Source organism: Lonchura striata, chromosome 5 (assembly GCF_050655825.1).
Source record: "Lonchura striata isolate lonStrDom1 chromosome 5, ASM5065582v1, whole genome shotgun sequence".
In the NCBI taxonomy this organism is placed as follows: Eukaryota; Metazoa; Chordata; class Aves; order Passeriformes; family Estrildidae; genus Lonchura; species Lonchura striata.
In genome coordinates this window covers 20383512-20402980 of record NC_140707.1, presented here as the reverse complement: position 1 = coordinate 20402980, position 19469 = coordinate 20383512, and the positions used below count along the sequence as shown (strand labels likewise).

Genomic DNA, 19469 nt, shown 5'->3' with positions numbered 1-19469 from the left:
ACAATGCTCCAAGAGGAAGAGGACCCACACCTAGGGCCAATATTCCATATAAAATCTCTCCTTACTTGGTACTGCTGTTCCTTCTGTCCGCTGGGATGGCTCCAGTTCCGATCTGCACAGAGGGACAGCTGGGCAAGGGCTGGCTCTGGAATATCAGCTCTGGGGTGAGATCCACTTCCGTAGGACTCACCATCACTTTGGCTGCAGAAAGCAGAGCTGTTTTCCCCTTGTTGTAGTTCTCCAAGACCTGTCCAAGGAAAGCAGAGAAACAGCAGGGATTGACTGGAGGCTTTCAAACAGTGGAATTGGCCTCTTTCTTCCCAGAGCCTTCTGGAAGCACAGGGAGATAAAGGATTAGATGGATAAATCCTGACACATCCCTGGATGTCACTTGGGCTCCAGTTTAATGGCAGCTCCTGGAATGAACCATCACCACCCAACCTCACATTACTCTGATGTTAAATTTGGAAACAGGAGCTTCTGGGACTGTGTGAATTCCATTCCCAGACCTTATCACACTCCACTCCAATACTCTGTGCAAGACTGACCAAGAGCATCCCCTTTCCTCCTCTTCTCTGAAATAAACAGCCTGGTGTATTTAACCAGCAGCATTCCCAGGCTAAGCCTGCCTGTCCCGTGGTTTTTGGGATGACAGTTCCCTGCCTTACCTTGTTGAGCCCTTCCATGACCACGTAGGGCAGGTGTTCATGCAGCATGGCTGGGGAGATGATGACCTCGTTGAAGGCCTTGTTGTCCCCCCAGATGGCAAAGTAGGTGGGATCCTCCTGCTCACAGCAGCTGGAAAAGGGGTGCAGACAACAGGGAAAATGGGATGGAAGAGCAGGGCAATGTTTTGGCATGAGTGCAGAGGGAGAAAAAGAGGAAGAACAGAGGGAGGAGCTGTTAAAATACATACTGCTCCAAAATCCTGCATTATTCAACAGGGACATGATTATCCATGGACTAATCATCATCTAAAGAAGAAAAGAACTTTGGACAAGGGCCTGGAATAATGGGAAAAGGAGGAGTAGCTTTAAGCTCAAAGAGGGTGGATTTAGACGGGATATTGGGAAAAAATTCTTCCCTGTGAGGGTGCAGAGGCACTGGCACAGGTTGTCCAGAAAAGCTGCAGCTGCCCTATCCCTGGAAGTTTGCCAGGTCAGTTTGGATGGGCTTGGAGCAACCTGGGATGGTAGAAGCTGTCCCTGCCCATGACAGGGGCTGCAGCTGGATGATCCTTAAGTCCCTTCCAACCCAAACCATTACAGCATTCCATTTGCTGGTTTAGATTAGATATTGGAAGAAATGCTTCCCTGTAAGGGTGGTGAGACTGGAAAATTGAGTTGAATTTCCAAGGGAAGCTGTGGCTGCCCCATCCCTGAAAGTGTTCAAATCCAGGTTGGACTGGGCTTGAAGCAATCTGGTCTGGTAGAAGGCATCCCTGCCCATGACCTTCACAGTCCCTTCCAACCCAAACCATTCCATAACTCCACCCACACAGACACAACCACTGTCTCCATGAGACAGCGGGGAAGAAAACCCCCCTCTCCTTGTGTCAGGGAGAGTTTTCCACCAGGAATTCCAGGACTCACCAGCACTGCTCAGCAGGGTGGTTGTGCACCACGTGGATGATGCGGCCGGGGGGGTACAGAGGGGTGCTGGCACTCAGGGCGATGGTCAGGTCACTGGGATGCGTCCAGAGCCGGTTACTCGTCACTGAGTTCTCCTCTGGCTCCTCGGGAAGCTCGGATTTGGGAATGCACTTGGTAGCCCCCACAATGATCCGCCACTGTTCCCACAAAGAGAGAGAGGGAGGAGGAAGGATTTAAAGAGAGAAAAGCAAAAATAAGCAGAATTGCCTTGTAAGGCTTGAGATGTTTAAAGAATTCTAGAGGCAGGACAGTCCCAGTTTTCTTTCACACAGGAGGGATTTGCCTAAGGAAGGAGTGTGAAACACCAACAGAGGTGTCCAGGAAAAACACAGTGACTCTGGGAATAAATAAGGAACAATACAAGGACAGGAAAAGAGGGAAGCTGGATACAGAAATGATCCAAATGTTTCTGAAAAGTTGATTTCCCTTTCCCAATTATATACCCTCTCCAGGTAAATTCCATCATGTATTCTCTCTAAAAATCTTATGTCTTTTTTCCATCTTGGTGCAATAGTAAGGACTGGGGAGGGACAACTTCCCACTTTTCCTATCTCCAAGACATGAGCAGACCATTTATCCTGGAACACCATCATCCGAATGGTCCAACAAGCACAGCATCTGCACTTCCAGCCTGTTCCCAGTTTTAACTGGCCAGGAAAATCCACACTTGGAATACAGACTCCAAAAGAGGCTCAGACAGAAAATTTGCTGCTCGGTTATTTGGAATCTGTGATGGTGAAGTTTCAGCAAGTGAGCCAGAATGATCCCACTGAGCTCTCCAGATCTTTTCATCATTCCTCTGGTTCCCTAAATAATAATCCTGAAGAGACCTGGAAGAAACCCACCCTTCCTGCCCGTAAAATTTCCCATCCCTGCTCAGAGATGTTTCCAGGTGTTCGCTCTTCACTCTTACCTTTGGTTTGGTGCTTCTTTGGAGAACATCCAGAAGCTGCCGGCGAAATCCCTCCAGCTGAGAGAGCCCAATCCTGCAAGAGAGGAAGATGTGACCATGGAAAAGAGGAAGATGTGATTCTGGAAAAGCAGAAGTGAGTCTGGAAACAAAATTATGGATTATGGAAGAGGGGGAAATGTGTTCGTGACACCTGGGCAGAGAACAGGACAAGAAGGATATGGAACACAGTAAACAAGGCATTGTGTTTAAAAGGACACTGTAAGGATACAACATGGAGCAGATGGATTGAGGTGGGCTGTGGCATCACCCAGGACACGGGACCAGGAGTGAGAGGCCCCAGGGAATTACCAGGAAAATAACCAAGATAAGGTCAGTGAACAGGGAAGGAGAGAGGTGAAGATGAAGATGGCACAGAGCAGATAAGCTGGAAAAGTCCTGGAGCTGAATGACACCACTGAGCAGATGACGGGATGGACAGGATCCATCCAGGTAAATCCCAGGTTGCCTGGCTCCCGTTCTAAATCCCAGCTCAGCAAAACATATCCCAGGAGATGAGAAAGTTGAGGAATGCCAAGGCACAAGGAATGAGATGATTTGGAGATGAGGTGACATGGAACAGGGGTTTTGTGACAAACTGGTCCAAATGAGGCAGCACCACATCCAGGACAGGGCCAAGATAACACAGCAAATCAGGAAGGTGGCACACCTGATATTCTAGGTAGCACAAGGAGGGATTCCAGAGGTAGGACATTCCCCCTTTTATTTCACACAGGATGGATTTGCCCATAAAAACCCCAACAAAGGTGTCCAGGAAAAACATAATGACACAGGGAGTCAGGAAGATAAACAGGGAACAATAAAAGGACAGAAAAATGAGGAAGCTGGAGACAAAAACGATCCAAGTGTTTTGGACAGGAAAGAGATGATTTGGGACAGAACAGCAGAGATTCATCAAGGAATTCAGACACTTCTCCACTTGCCTGGGCACCAGATCTTTGCCAAGCACCACTGCAGTCACAAACTCCTTGGAATACTCCATGGCATCCTCACTGGAAGAGAAACAGGAGCAAGAAGAAGCAAACAGCGTTTCACTCCCAGTTTGGTGTCAGGGAAATCAGGGACACAAACCCCAATCCAAGCTACTCCAGGCTTTGGGGACTTGTGCCTTGTGGAAGAAGAGCCTCATCTCCACATCCCATGGCCCAGTCATTTCCCTGCACATGACTCTGGATGTAGCTGGGAAAGGAAATACTTGAACTCAATGCCTCAGTCATTTTCCAATAGTTTGGGAAAGGTGGGACACCAAGGAAGAAGATATTTTGTGCTCCTGAGACTACAGTATAGGATGAAATATCCCAATATTTGGGGGAATTCAAACGGCAAATTTCTGCAGCAACCTGACTTCCAAGACAAGAAGAAAGAAATCGAGATTTCCACTCTGAGTTTCCTGGAGATATTCCCAACCAGTTACCACAGGCAGAGGCTGCCTCACTGACCTAGGGATGATCCTGGGTATGTCAGAAGCTACCAAGGGATCTAGAAGTGCAAGTTTGGAGCAGAAGGTTGTACAACTCTCATGAAATATTCTCCTCTGCAGCTCTGTGGCTGCAGAAGACCTGGGAATACTACAAGGAATGCCAGCATCGAAGTTCAGCAGCAGGATGGTTTAAAACCTTTGGCTGCTCAAGGAATATGATGCAGGAACTACCATGAGAAGCTTCTCATGATCCATAGCAAATTCCAAGGATCCCCATGGTGTCTGTCAGGACCAGGAAGACCTTCCCTCACTTCCCAGCAATCTAATGGGATGTTTTGTTTGTGAATGGCATGACTAGAAGGTCTGTTCCCATTTATAATGGGAGGGATTCACAATTAACCTCTCCCTGGTTTTGCCCCATGGCCAAGGGAGGGAAACCAGAACAATCCTTGTGAGCAATTTTAGGCTGCAGAATCACAGAAATCACATCCCAATTCCAATTTCTTTGGAAAAGGAGTTCAAACAACTGGATCAGCTTCTGCATTTGGTCAAGTATCTCCCTTATTTCCATCTACTCAGTGGGAGTGGGAGAGTAAGGAAATTGCACCCATTTCATATTAAAATTAGAGCCATGGATATTTCAGTTATAAACCAGAATATTTGGGAAAGCGGCCATCTGCCATCCTAACTTGAATACCAAACTATATCCCAGAGGAAACATTCAGCTTCTCCAGGCTGCCTTGTCCACTTCACTGCTCCCTAGAGCCTCACAAGCAGGATCCAGTGTATCCCAGCACCTACCTGAGCAGCCCACCTGGGGGGGAATAAGCAAAGCACTTCAGGGATGGATACTGGGGACGCAGCAGGAAGGACAGGATGGCAGCTGTGCCAGCTCCAAGGGAATGGCCAACCACAATCAGGCCGTAGTGTTTTGTTCCTCTTCCCTAAAAAACATGGAAACAACAAGGAATCGAAGTCAGGTTGGAAATCAAATTGAATTTATCCCCCAAATCTCTCCTTTTCTCCAGTTTTGGAGTCTGTTTCTATACATGAGCACTCCAGATTCCAGCTGAATGGCTCTTTGCTTGTTTTGAATCATGGAATCATCACGGAATACTGGAATGGTTTAGGCTGGAAAGGAAGGGAGAGATCATTCCATTCCACCCTCTGCCATGGGCAGGGACACCTTCCACTAGCCCAGGCTGCTCCAAGCCCCATCCAACCCATGCTGGAACACTTCCAGGGATGGGGCAGACACAGCTTTTCTGGGAAACCTGTGTCAGAATCTCACTGGAAGCTGGAATTCATTCACTTCCTGAATTCTACATTTGGCCTACTGGGACTTTCCTGAAAAAAAGAAGGTGGGAAGAAAAAGGAAAAGCACACCAGCTGTTTGAATTATTTAGGATTTGATGGGAGCTTTTTGTCCCTCCTGATAACATTCAAGCCCACACAGAAAGTGTCTCTAAACCTCACTGGACACTTTTCTCTGGAATATCTGTCCTTGGTAACTGTCAGAAACAGGTCCTGGGCTGGTGGGACCTGGGATGGCACTTATGGACCTAAAGCCAGGAAATATTCCTCCTGAGTAATAGGAACAATTCCCATTTTCCCTTTCTAGGCAGGGAAGAATAAAGCTCCATCCCCAAAAGCTGGTTTATCTCTCCCTCCATCCACCAAATATCCCAAGGCAACACTTCAGCAACGATTTCCAACATATGAACCAAGGGAAGCTGCTTCCCAACATCTCCCTTGAGTCCTGTGACATCTCCCTGCCACCAGGAATGTGCCCACAGGGACAGTCAGTATTGCATTCCAAAGAAAATCTCCATAAAAATGGGATTTTAGTTCCTGTTGATTTGGCTTTAATGCTCTCTGTCCTTCATTGCCACCATGTGGGACTTCCTGCCTCAGGAAAAGGAAAATAATCAGAAGCTCTGCACTACTGCTGCTTCTAAAATAAAAAAGCCTTGCAGGAAGTCTGGATGGGGTTTGGAGCAACCTGACCTTGTGAAATGTTCTCTGCCCATGACAGGGGGTGGAATGGGATGAGCTTTAAGGTCCCTTCCAACCCAAGCCTTTCCATGCAATGAGTAACTAGCTGGAAATCCAGGAATTAAAGGAAGAGCTGAGAAATGAATACAACAGACTCAGGGACACAGAAATCCCTTAAAACCCAGTTTTTAATGGATATCTCATCCTCTGTCCAGAGACAACTCATACTCACCAAATCCCGCCCAAAAGCTTGGGACAGCACCATCTCCTGCTCCAGCTTCTTCTTGATGTACTCAGCAGACAGCACCATTCCCTGTGGGAAGCAGGAAGACACAACAGCATGTAAATAGGATCTCAACATCCAGTACCCAGAAGGTGAGGAAGCTTTGGAATGTCCCACAGCATGGACCAGGATGGAGGGAGAATTGATTCCTCTGCATTTCCAAAGTTTTGGTGTTGAAGGAGTAAAGGCAGTTCTTAATTAAGGAACACTCCAAGGGCCTATTTCTGGACTTTTGGAGGGAAAACTACTCCAAATCCAATTACCTTAAACACAGGATTGTGGATTTGGTACTTCAGGCCAAGGGACGTGCAGCAGAACAGAGAAATAGACTTGGATATTCTAAATACTGGTGGTTTTACAGCCAAATTATCCTACTCCAGGTAAATCTGGGAAGGAGTTTCCCATTTTAATCTGGGAATAAAAGTGTGAATCATTCTAATAGAGATAATAATACAAACACCAAAGGGAAAAGTGGCAGCACTAGGAATTAGTTCCTGTCTTCTCCAACCATCAATATTAAGGGAATTTGGCTGTCAGAGGGCACTCATCCCAAATTATTAAATGTTTTTATTCCCTAGAAGTCAATGAGTGCTGGAAGATGGGAAAGACCTTATCTGGGTCTAAACATTCCTTGTCTCTGGCTCAGGAGTGTTTCTCTATCTGTGTGGTGATTCCAAATGTAGTTGATACAATTCCAAGCGCAGTTATAAACAAGTAACTGGAATTTGGTTTGTTGCATAAATTCCTGATGATGCTACAGTTTAACTAAATGGGAAGTGAGCCTGAACTCCAAAAAATGGAGGGAAATGGAGAAAATCATCTCCTTGGCTGTTTTCCTTTAAATCCCTATCTTAAAATGGTCTAAGTACAATGGGAATGTTATCGGGGGCCCACTCTCCATCTCAGAAATATGAAAGGATTCCTGGCTCCACAAGCAAAGAAAAAATATATCAATAAGAATATATAAAACCTCAGTTATCCTGAAGGGCTGGATCAGGGGTTGGAGTTAAACACAGCAGGATAATGAGAGGGGAAAAATCAGGGAAACATCAGGGAGAAATCAGAGGGAAATCAGAGGAAGAGCTGAGGGGGGAAATGGTGGATGGGAAACGAGAGGGCAGGAATTTGGCAGGAAAACTGGGCGGGAAAATCTAAATCTGGGATAAATCAGGAATAAATCAGGAATAACAGTGCTGACTGTCTTGCATCAATATCACCTCACCAAGCTTCCTGAGATCAAGTTGTATTCCATTCTTATGGAATTTCTTGGATCATTTCAAAGAGGGGAAGAAAGACATAAAAGAAGCCAGTGAGGAAGAGAAAGCAAAGAACCATGGAATTTTCCAGGTCCTCAGTATCCAAAATGTCTTTGATCCCAATCTGGATACTGAGAAGGGAAGCAGGACAGTGGAGACCCCACTCCATGGAAATGAGATACATGGGATGCTGCCACTACCAAAAAGTGGTTGTGCTTTATCCCAGCTCCCAGCAGCTCCCCAGCTTCCAGAAGAATCTCCATTCCCAATCCTAATGAGAAGTGAGCAGCAGGCCACTGATCTAAATTCCCACTGTGAATTTGGGATTCTATTTTTAGAGAGCGTGACCCAAATCCACGGTGATGTCACTGATGGGATGTTAGTCAGCCTTTGGGACATGTTTTTGGTAATTATATCCTAATGGAGACAGGGATTTTAATTACTATGGGATGATACTGCAAACTTCCATTTAGATTTTCCATTGGAAAAATTCCCTAAAATTCATGGAATCCTGGTTTGGGTTGAAAGGGACTTTAAGCATCATCCCATTCCATGGACGGGGACACATTCCATTAGCCCAGGTTGCTCCAAGCCCTATCTAAACTGGTCTTGGACACTTCCAGGGATGTAGCACCCATAAATTCTCTAGGAAACAAATCCAATTTCAAGTTAATAAAACTATTTGGGCTTAATTTTGCAAGTTCACATGTAAATAACCAAATGGATCAAGGATTTAGAGAAAGGGAATGGAAATATTCTGCATTGTTTTGCATCCCAAAGGCACGAAACTGTTCTGGGATATTTGAGATCTGGGGGGAAAACCCTCAGAAGGGTCTATTTATGAGAGAAAAATGCTGGAAATTCTCATTACTGGGATCATGGCTGAACTTCTAGGACTTTCCAGCAGCTCCTTGTCCTCCTGCTTGGCTCAACACCAGGAAACAAAGCTCTATAACATCCTATTTTCACTAATTTTGTCCTGGGAGTTCAACAATTAAATCTGGATTCACCCCTTCGGCTGAGGATTATTTTTAAAATTAACTTTGTTATAAAATCAGTGGACTTTATTGCAAAAATAGTGAAGTTGAATTCTTTGAGTTATAATCCCCCCTTTTTTTTGGCATTCTAATCCCTAAATTTTAGTTCCAGCTCTCTTTTTTGACCCAGAATAGCTCAGAGGCCTGATAAATATTTTTTTAATTGTGACATTGGAGCTGTGGAGTGATAAAAAATTTCATGTAAACATCAAGACTTGGGATTTTAGGATGGCTGACGGACACCCCCGGGGATGGGTGGGACAGAATCAGTAGGAAAACACCCCAAATGAAACAAATCCTGGGAAAGCTCCTACGTAGCCAAGTCCTTGTTACCAAATTAAATGTGTAAGTGAGACACTGGATTTGTTTGGATATTAAACTTGACTCCTGGACATTAAAAATGCATTTAAAATTCCATTATCTCCTTTAGTTTTCCCTCAGGAATCAACAGCACATTATTGTCTGCAGATTAATATTGATAATAATTCCAGAGAAAGTGAATATTTCTCTCCTGGCAGCAATCCCAAAAAAGAAATAACACAAAGGACAAATAAAAGCTCTGTCTGGAACAAAGGGAATAAACTGATAATGTTACATGGAAGTTGCCAGTGGAAGAATATTTTCATATAAAGATCAAAAGCAAAGCAGTTTCTGCAAGGATCTATTCCTGGATTTTCATTGAATCATGGAATTCTGGAGTGGTTTGGATTGGAAGGGACCTAAAAGCCCATGCCTGTCCCATGAGCAGGGACACCTTCCACCAATCCAGGTTGCTCCAAGAGCCATCCTCCAAGGTGTCCCAGTCCGTGGCAGGGATTGGAACAGGATCTATAAAGTCCCTTCCAGCCCAAACCATCCCAGGATTCCATGACTGTATTTCCTAAAGCAGAGGGAAGAGGTTTGGTATTCCAGCAGCACACCATGAGGCAAGCTGGAGTTCCCAACTCATGTCTTCCAAGGACTTCCAAGCTCCACATCCCACCTTGAGCAACACCTCATCCCCCCCAGCAGCACTTCCAGCAACTGCTCTGTTCCTTCCAACCTTCACTCTGGATTTCCCTTTCCCAACTTGGCACTGCAGCTTTGGAAGCTGCCAAATTCCTGATCATCTTAAAAACTCAGCACACTGTTTTTTTGCCAGACAGGGGCAAAGGTCAGCTCTGGAATAAATAGATTTAGCCAGCCCAGAGCTGCTTGCAGACACAGAGCACCCATCTAATTTCACGGATCCGAGTCCTTCCACTATCCTTTGAGGACATTCCCATCACAGCAGAATTTTAAGCACATTCTCAGGCTTTGATTAAAAATTCCTTAAAGGTTGTTGGAAGAAAATGTCATTTGAGTGGTTCCAGGAATTTCATTGTGGGTCTCCACGATGCCTTTCTTAATTTGGAGTTCTCTAATTGTATGAAGTTTTTAATTACATGCCCAGTGATTTTAACTGCTCCCACTAATTATTTAGCACCTCAAAGCCCTTTCTGTAACTTCTTTTTCAAGTAATTAAGACCATTCAGGGGTTTATAATTTAAAAGTGAAATAATTAAAAAAATCTACAGGGTTTGGTTTGGTTTTGGGTTGGTTTGGGATCGTTTTCCCTTTGTTTTCCCCACCTTGTGTCCCAGCCATGTTCCATGGTGCCCCTCAACCGGCAGGCGCTCCGCGTCCCCCGTCAGATCTGTCAGGGCATCCTGGAAGAAAAGCAGTCACCTTGCTTCAGGTGAGTCAAATCCAAGTCAGGATTCCAAACTGGAAAGGGCTCCAACTCTCTGGAATAGCCACCAAGGAGGCCACTGCATATCCCACTTACCTTTGGGGACAGAGTTCCCCGGATGCTAATGACCACCTTCTTCTTGTCGTGGTCCACAGCCACGTAGAAAGGGGTTTCATAAACCTGGAAGAGATCGGGAGAGACATTCTTGTTGGATTATCCTCAGGTAAAAGGAGGCAGAGTGTGTGACAGGATTTGTGTCCAAATGACAGAATTTTTTGATGGAAATGGAAGAGAAAAAGGCTTAATTTCCCTTCTTTATCCCACTACAGCCAGAAGAGGGTAAATCCCCTTGGGAAGAGGGTCTGGGACTGTCCTTACAGCATCGTGGCAGGAAGTGTAGACGATATCCACAGAGGTCATGTTCTCGTCCAGGAAGTGGCGCCGGATGGCGATGGCATTGCAGCCACAGCAATTGTCCTCCTCGATGGTGACGCCGGGAGCGTAGCGCGGGCGCGACGGGCACAGGCAGCAACATCTGCGGGGAGGAAGCACGGCTTTGAGGGAAAAAGGCTGGATTTAGACTGGTATTCCTAGAGGAAAGGAAAAGGCGGACCCTCCTAAACCTTATCCCTATGGCAGCGAGTGCCAAGTGAAAGATTAAACCATGAAACAGCCTCAAAATCCGGGATCAGGTGCAGTTTTCCTTTTGAGCACCAGAGAGAGCTACAAGGCAGCCAGTCCCCAAGGAAGCCAAGGATGGTGGGGTGGGATGGCTCCTCAAAGGATACTATCCTTGGAAGCACAGTTTTCCAGTGCTTCAACGTGGAAAAGCCAACAATGACCGAGCTCCAGGTTTATTTATAGGAAAAATATGGGTTTAGGATCATCCCAAAATAAAAAGAGAAGCGCGGGTTGATTTTCCTTCTTTCTCTCTCACAAATAAAAGTACTCCCAAGGAATCACATTCCTCCCAATAGCCAAGAAAGTGCCAAAAGCTCATCCCCAGATTGAATCCAGTGAGAGAATTCTGGCAGCTGGTAACAAACCCTTGCACCGGGGCAAAAATTCTGAGCTGGAAAAATCCAATTAATCTGAGGGAGCACAGCCCAAGCCAGGCAAATCTTGGAGGTCTTTCAATCAGGACCCAAATGTCAACTCCCCGATTTTTGAGCTCCAAGAAGCTCTTTTTGGACTTGGTGTTGTGCCAGGTGAGTTGCCTCTGCTGGCTGTTCCATGCTCCAGAGAAGATGGAGCAGAGGACAGGCTGGTTTAGGAACTGGAAGGAATTCAGAAAGCCTTTAGAATATGAAGCCCAGAGAGATTGAAAGAAAAAAAACACAAGGAGAAAAAGGCAGAAAAGAAATCAAGAAGGGAGGAAGCACCAAATAAACGTGGGGAAAAATAAAGGGTGTTCCTAAATATGGGAAAACCAGGCAGGAAGAAAGGGATGAGGGTGGGCACTCACGAGCAGGATCTGGCCAGGCGGCAGAGTCCACATGTGGGCTTCCTCATGAGGTAAATGGGCCATCCATAGGCAGCCAAGGCAAAGAGCATGTAGTAACACACCTCCCGGTACCGCTGCATCTCTTGCTGGAAGACACAGAACCCCCTGAGCCTGGAATCTCTTGGAATTCCCCCCCCATTCCCTTTTTCCATAGTTAGGCATGTGCCGAGCGCCAGCCCCCTCTCCCAGCTGCGCTGCGGTGACTGAGGAGAGCGAGGTGGGGATGCCAGGCAAGAGCCACCCCCTCCCAAAGATTTCTCTGCCTGATTTCCTGAGGAATTCTCTGGCTGTCCCACCACGCTGCCAAGGAAGCTGCTTCCTGCAGATTTGGAAATGAGCTCCCTAAATATCCCCTTTCCAGCAGGCCAGAGAATGCCTGGAGAGGGTCACAAAGCCAATTTGGGGTTATGTGAAGCAGTTGCATTCTATAAAAGCTCAGCTGGAGAGTTGGATCAGGGGTTGGAGTTAAACACAGCAGGATAAGCAGCAGGAAAAATCAGGGAAACATCAGGAAGAAACTGGAGGTAAACTGGAGGAAGAGCTGAAGGGGAAAATGGCAGGGGGATAATGAAGGGGTGAAAATTTGGTAGGAAGAAAATTGGGCAGGAAAATCAAAATCAGAGATAAATCAGACAAATCTAAATCAGAGATCAATTAGGGATAAACCAAAATCAGGGATGAATCAAAATCTGGAATAAATCAGGGATAACAGTGCTGACTCTCTTACAGCAATATCACAAGCCTCCAGAGATGAAGTTTTATTCCATTCCCATGGAATTCCTTGGATTATTTCAAAGAGGGGCAGAAAAGCATAAGAGAAGCCAGTGAGGAAAAGAAAACAAGGATCATAGGTGGGTTTGGAGGATCCCACATCCCAGGGACTTACCGCATTCTTCAAATCCAGGTATTTGGTGTTCCTGGTCACTGGCATTCCAGACAGGAAAGCTAAAATGTCATTGTTTGCCTGGAAGTCACAAATACACAGAAAAATTCTTCTGTGTGACAGCAAGACAAAATTTCACTCTCAAATATCCCAACCAGGCCCCTCAAATACTTCCAATGCTTTTATTCCTGCCTGATTTGAATCCCAATTCAAGCGGAAAAAAAATCATTAAAATAAATCAATATCCTACTGGGCTGGCAATCTGCAAACCTTGACAGCAGCTTGGAAAACTGGGAATTTTTCCTGAATCCCAAATCAAGGGAAAAATTCCAATAAGATAAATCCATTTCCTACTGACTTGACAATCTGCAAGCCTCAGTAGCGGCTTGGAAATTTAGGAATTTTTCCCCCTGCAGATTGCTGCAGTCTTCTCCATATCTTTGTAGAGTGGGAATAATCTTCACATTCATTTCCAAGAACCTACAACCCCCTTGGAGACCCTTTTGGGATCAAGAGCTCCTCCTGTATCACCAGTCTGGAGAGGATCAATCCAGATTCCAGACTTGACTCGGCACTAGCTGAACCCTTAGACAGGGAAAAACTCAGGAAGAGCTGAAGTCACCATTATTTTTCTTTCCCACCTCAGCGAGTGAGAGCAGCCTAGAAATGAGGTGGGGAGCTGTTTCCCAGGGAATCCCAGAGCAGCTGGGAAGAGATTCCCAGGTTTTCCCACCTCATCCAGCACGGCATTGCGCTTGGCCCGCTGCCGCTGCCGCAGAAGAACCAGCCCTGCAATGATGTCGGAGGGGACGATGTCCAAGTCTCGGAAAAATTCCGCAAAAAGGTAGGCGATCTCGGAGTAGGCATCCTGCAAAATCCAGGGAGAGAGAGGTTGGAGGAGGAGGAGGAGTTTGGGTGTGGGAAGCCTCAAAACAGGACACCAAAACTCGTTTCTGGAGCTCAGCCTCCAAAACAGCCACAAGATTCTTGCAGGGAATGTCAAATCTGGACTAATCACATGATTATTGTGTCTTGTTTATTTTCCACAGTTCCACTCGGAGGCTGGATTTGTGCCGTGTGTGGGCACCTCGACATCCAAACAGCTCACAGAGGACAAAGGGAGGGAAAGGGAATGGTTTTGGCTTTCTCTATATTAAACAAAACAGATAAAATGGGATGAAAACCAAGCAAATCCCAATCTAGTGCTACCTCGGAGTCATCCTTTCTCCCAAAAAGCAAAATAAAGGCCATTCCATGAGGAAAAAAAACCTGATTTTGTCCTATGTAAGAGTCTCTTGAACTCTAACTTTGCCCCTGGATCCGTTTTCCCACGTTTATCCCAGACCTGAGATACTCTTGCACAAACTTAACCCAAACCTGGGAACCTTTCTCCAAATGTACCCCAGACCTGAAACCATTTTGCCCACATTTAACTTGCCTATACTTACTCCAGACCTGGGATCCTTCCGCCCAGACTTAACTTGCCCAAATTTATCCCAGACCTGGGATTCTTTTGCCCATATTGCCAGGCTTTTCCAGGTTTGTTTTGGATGACAATCAAGCATAAAGGCATGAAAAGTAAAAACTGAGACACTGAATGCAGAATTCCCAGAAATGAAGGTGACCAAACCCAAAAAAGGAGGGACAGAAATGGAAGTAACCTGAGAGGGTCAAGCAAAGGCTCTGGAGCAGAGGGACAAAGATATTTTGGGGAGAAATGTCCTTTTCCCACTTTTTGCTCTGTGCTACAGGAAAAAGAAACCCACAAGATCTCACAGGGGAATATTTTGGGAGGCTGAAGAGGGATGTAGGTCAGTGCTGACCTGTCATTACTCCAGCCTAAAGACAAGGATGATCCAGAGGCTGGAGCAACAAAACGTGGAGCTGTACCCACCAATGGTCTATATTTGACTCTTGCCATCCAAAACTTTTGCTACAAGGATGATCACAGCCTTACCTAAACCTTTATCCTGTGTTTTCATAGTATCCTTTATCCAGCATCAAAACCCACAAGACTGGAGTGTTGTGGAAACCCTGAGCACTCCAGGACGGGATTTCTCCTCTCCCTTCTTTGACCATCAAGACAGCAAATCCCTTCTCTTCCCTGCAGGAATGACCTACATCCTTTTATCCCTGCCAAACTCCTGGCATGTGGGATGACTTTCAGTCATTTTTCACTTCCCTACAAAAGCCAGTTAAATCCCCATTAAGAACTGGGGCTCCAGGTGCCAACTCTCTGTGCCAGCAGTGCCTTTGGAAAGCCAACAGCATTCCAACCGCAGTATCCTTGAAATCCTGACCTCATCAATCCTAGTGTGGCTCCTGTGAGTTCACAAGAAATGCCAAGAGCCTCCAAAGGAAACAGGACAAACACCCATTAATCCAAAGTGGCAGCTGCAGCCCTGGATGCCCTGACAAAAAAAGCCCTGATGGAAGTTCAGAGCGTATTTTCCGCTCCAAAGGAACAGCTTTTTGTGGGAACACCTGACATTATTCCTGTTTGTCCACCTGGTGGAGTGCTCTGCTACAGACCCTGAAGGCTCTGAGTCTTCAGACTTCACCTCAGATCCTTTCCCCAAAGCCATGTCCACCCATAAAACACTTTTCCAGCCCAGAGGACAACGATCCTCTGCTGTTACTTTTTTTTTTTTTCCATGGAGTCTGGGATAGGCAGCAACGGATTCATTTCTGATCCATTACGTGCTCATTCATTCCACACGCTGCCATGCCAGGACACAACATCAGGGCTTGTTCCTGCAGAGAAAAGAGGCTAGATATTGCTCAAAAGCTGGATGTAAAGTGGAAATTCAACAGCACAAGGAATGTGAGGCATTTGGAATCCACTTTTATTCCAAGTTTAAAAAAAAAGAGAAACAGTCACTGAAGAATGGAAAGTTTGTTAAAAAGAACTCAAAATATTTGGAATACTTTGCAATCCTGAATAAAATGAGAGTTGTTCAGGGCATTCAGGTGTCTGTCAGGGCTCTCTCTCTCAGGATGCAGCATCCATGCTGTGCCCTCAGGACAGGTGTCTCCAGCACCGGGGCAAGGTGACCTGGATGTGCTCTCAGGGAGAAGGGAAGCACCTCTGCTCTGGAGCACCAAGGAAAAGCTGCTGTGGGAGCTGCCAGGGCACAAAGCTCCTTTGGTCTTTGTTTTCCAGATGGATTTCCAGATGGATTTCCCCAGCAAATAAGCTGGGAGCTGGCAGGCCTGGGCTTGAACTTCCCAGAAGGACATTCCCAGGGAACATGGTGGCATTTCAGCCAGGGAAGGGGATCCTGGGAGAGGTAGCATTCCAGGACATGGTGCTGGGTTTCTGACTGTGACAATTCCTGCAGCCTTCCACACTCTGGAAGCTGCACCAGTGGATAATTCCACAGCACTCCCTAAGAAATGCTGTTAATCCAATTCATCACCTGGGAAGAACAAACATTCACCTGACTCTCCCTTTATTTTTCCATTTTCCCTTTGGAGCTATCAATCCCAGTCTCATTGCTCTTCCTCTCCACGTTCACATCCCTTCCAATGTGCTCCTTTTCCTGCTGCATCCTTTTGGAGCACGAACTCTGGGCTATATTTAGTGAGGACATGGCAGCTGTGGTTGGTCCCTTGGTGTTTTCCCTGTCATTTTCCGTGCCCTTCTAACTGGAGTTAAACGTCTGGGCGGATTTTTTGGCCACTGCTGGTTTTGTTGGAATGTCCTTGATAAATCCCAGCTTTTTCCCTGAGAGGTTGTAACTAATTCAGAGCTCAGTGTCTGCAAGTACACAAATCTCCTGATTTTTATGACTTTCTCCTCCCTTTGGGAACAATTCCTTGGTTCTGCTGGTTCCTTCAGGAGTCCTCAGATCCTCAGAATTTTAACCAAATTAGTAAAATCAAAAGCAGATTTTTCCAGTGCCGAAGTTTGACTTGCCTCTCCAGCAGGTCCTCAGGAATGCTGGTGAATCCCACCCTCAGGCACAAACCTGCTCTCAGTGATTCTAAGGAGAATGGAATGATAACTTTTGGGGAAGGAATTTCAAGGCCTTTATACCCTTCCCTACTACACAACAGCAATGGAAAATCCCAATGGCAGCACATGAAAATTCCCTGTGATCTTCACGTGGATCTAGGGATTAGACAGTTTTTGATTGTCAGGAGATCCAGAAAGATTTTGGTGATCCTTCCAGGTTTTGTTTTCCCATTTCCAAATTCTCCTCCTTAAGGGTGTGAGACTGATGGAAGTAACAGAAGAAAGTGCTCAGGAAGGGGCTGATAAAGGGAAATGGGAGCTGCTCAGGAAGTGCTGCCAAATGTGAATCTAACCTGAGGAAAAAATAGGGATTTCTCCCACTGATATTTTGATTCCCAACAGGACATTTTTGGTACCCACCGACTGGGAGTCCTTTGTCCGTGTGCAGCAAAGGAACACTTTGAGCCTGCGTGTCCAGCTGCTGGCTTGTCCCTCTTCCAGGCGGTGTCTGGGAAAAAAAGGGGAGAGCAGGAATGTGAGGAGAGGCAGAACACAGCATAGGATCCAACAAGGAGTGGCACGGCCTGTGCTGTCCCTGGAAAAATGGGATAAGGTTCCCCCCAACCCTCTTCCCCAGGCTGAACCCTTGCAGCTCTCTCAGCCACCTCTGGTGCTCCAGCTCCTGCCTCAGCTCCGTTCCCTTCCCTGGATATGCTCCAGAGAAGTGGGAATCCACAGGATCAAACACTGGATACCTGGTATCCTGCCTGAATGGGATGCATGGAATGAAGCTCCTGTTGCCATCTGGCAGCTGCTCCATGTGCCAGGATGTGCAACCACTCAGAGGAAAAAGTTACCTCAGGATGAGGGAGTGGGAATGGCACAAGAGACCCTGAGCATTTCAGACATGCAATTTTTCCCAATCACAGAATCATGGAATGCTTTGGGTTGGAGAGACTTTTAGGATCATTGTGTTCCACTCCCTGACACAGAAGTAGGGACTGATTCTGTGCCAGAGTGCCAAGCTCCCTGAAGTCCACAGCTCCTCATTTTTTTAGGGAAACAGAGACTTAATACAGGTCAGAGCAATCCAAAATAAAACACCACTCCATTTTCTGGCAGGGTATCTATCAGGATAAGCCTAAGCCCAGGAAGTGGGTTCTACCTGGAATGAAAAGATGCTGGCAAAGTAATATTTGATTGAAATAGGAGTAGATTCCACAGGGTTCCATCAGCTCCTGCCTGAGTATCTGAAAACAGCTCTCCATAATCTTTCAGAAGAGGAATGGGAATATGAGTGGCAGTAGGGCTTTGCTCCACCAGATTCCAAAGAACTCCAGAATTTCCCTGGTGGGGTTCAACAACCAAGTGTACTCTGAGCTGTTTTCCCTCCATCTTTTCCCAAATTCTTTCTTCCTAACACCAAACTTCCACGCATTCAGTAGTGGCTCCAAAACTCCTTGGAAAAGCCTTGGCACAGAGAGCCAAACCTTTTATTGGGTTGTTTCTTTTTCCCAGCCCACACACACCACGATGCCACTGGGAAAGGAAAACTACCATGGGACACAATCCAGCCAGGCAGAGAACTTCCTCATCTATTCCTTGGAAAGGATTTCTTTCAGCGAGAGGGAGAAGTTGGGAATGTATCCTTTGGAAACAATTGTTTGAGCAGTGAACAGTCACATTTGATGTTTGTTTTTCACATCATAGCCCACAGCGTTTGCTTGTTAACAGCTGTTAACATTCCCCTTCCAGAGGGAAAATCCATGAACAGCAGGAACAAGCTCTCCATAAATGCTGCAGGCCTGGAGGGAAAAACCCAGCTAAGGGAGCAAGGCCTTCACTCAGCTTTCTGGGATCTCAAAATTCCCCACAGAGGAGATAATTTTGGGGTTGGTTTGAATTTACTTGTGCAAGCTGTGGAGCTCAGATTTGCTTTGGAAAAATCATCACAGAATTCTGGAATGGTTTGGGATGGGATGGAAGAGACCACAAAGCCCATCCAGTTCCACACCCTGCCATGGGCAGGGACAGCTCCCACTGTTCCAGACTGCTCCAAGCCCCATCCAGCCTGGAACACTTCCAGAGATGAAGTAGCCACAGCTGCTCTGGGAAAACCATTCCAGTGCCTCACCACTCTCACAGGGAAGAATTTTTTCCTTGGATGCAGTATTACATCCACAGTATCATCCTTCTTATCTTCCTGGGAATGTCCTGATTCCAAGCAGCAATCACCATGCTAGGCACTAATTCCAAATATTCCAGGCCACTGTACCATATTGGAAAGGTCAGGAGGAATATCTGGCATTCCGCAAAAAAACCCAGGCTCCTTCCCACAGAACTTGATGCATTATCCTTAGAACAGCCTAGTTTTCCCTCAAAAGGGCCCTCGTTCCAAGTTATTGGAATACAGAAAATACACAAACTCAATGAAAAATGTGTAAATTTAGAGAGTGTTTTTTGAAAGCCTCGTTTTTTATCCCTTGGATCCTGATGCCCTCCAAAACCACATTCCTCAAAGACAGCCACATATCAAAGGAAACAAAGCCTGTTTGTGTTGTCCCCTACTGGAAAAAAATCCTTCAGAAAAAGCTTTGCTTGGTGAAAAAAAGCTTTTTCTCTCTGCATCTGGGGAGCTCCAAGATGGAATCAATTCTTAATTAAAAGATCTGACTGCCAACACAAATGGAATTGTTCCTTGGCCAAGACTAAATAGGAGAAACCTCAGGGCAAAAGGTTGGATTTTGGAGAGGAAAATAAAGGAAGAAAGGGGATTTGGAAGGAGATGCTGCCTTGAAGT

The 19469-nt window shown here is 46.0% G+C and overlaps 1 protein-coding gene across 7 annotated transcripts in view; it reads right to left on the bottom strand.

Moving 5' to 3' along the window:
- Positions 1-19469, bottom strand: part of DAGLA (diacylglycerol lipase alpha) — a 56652-nt gene that overhangs the window by 7846 nt on the left and 29337 nt on the right. For all 7 annotated transcript variants that reach the window (XM_085579974.1, XM_077784323.2, XM_085579970.1 and 4 more), the window contains 14 exons: positions 17090-17177; positions 13445-13579; positions 12715-12792; positions 11790-11914; positions 10703-10859; positions 10421-10504; positions 10224-10301; positions 6270-6350; positions 4844-4986; positions 3546-3614; positions 2566-2638; positions 1593-1789; positions 669-798; positions 66-247 (listed from right to left, as the gene is read on the bottom strand). In XM_085579974.1, coding sequence (XP_085436100.1) covers positions 66-247; positions 669-798; positions 1593-1789; positions 2566-2638; positions 3546-3614; positions 4844-4986; positions 6270-6350; positions 10224-10301; positions 10421-10504; positions 10703-10859; positions 11790-11914; positions 12715-12792; positions 13445-13579; positions 17090-17177 — 1620 coding nt within the window. The remainder of the gene's footprint in view (positions 1-65; positions 248-668; positions 799-1592; positions 1790-2565; positions 2639-3545; positions 3615-4843; positions 4987-6269; positions 6351-10223; positions 10302-10420; positions 10505-10702; positions 10860-11789; positions 11915-12714; positions 12793-13444; positions 13580-17089; positions 17178-19469) is intronic.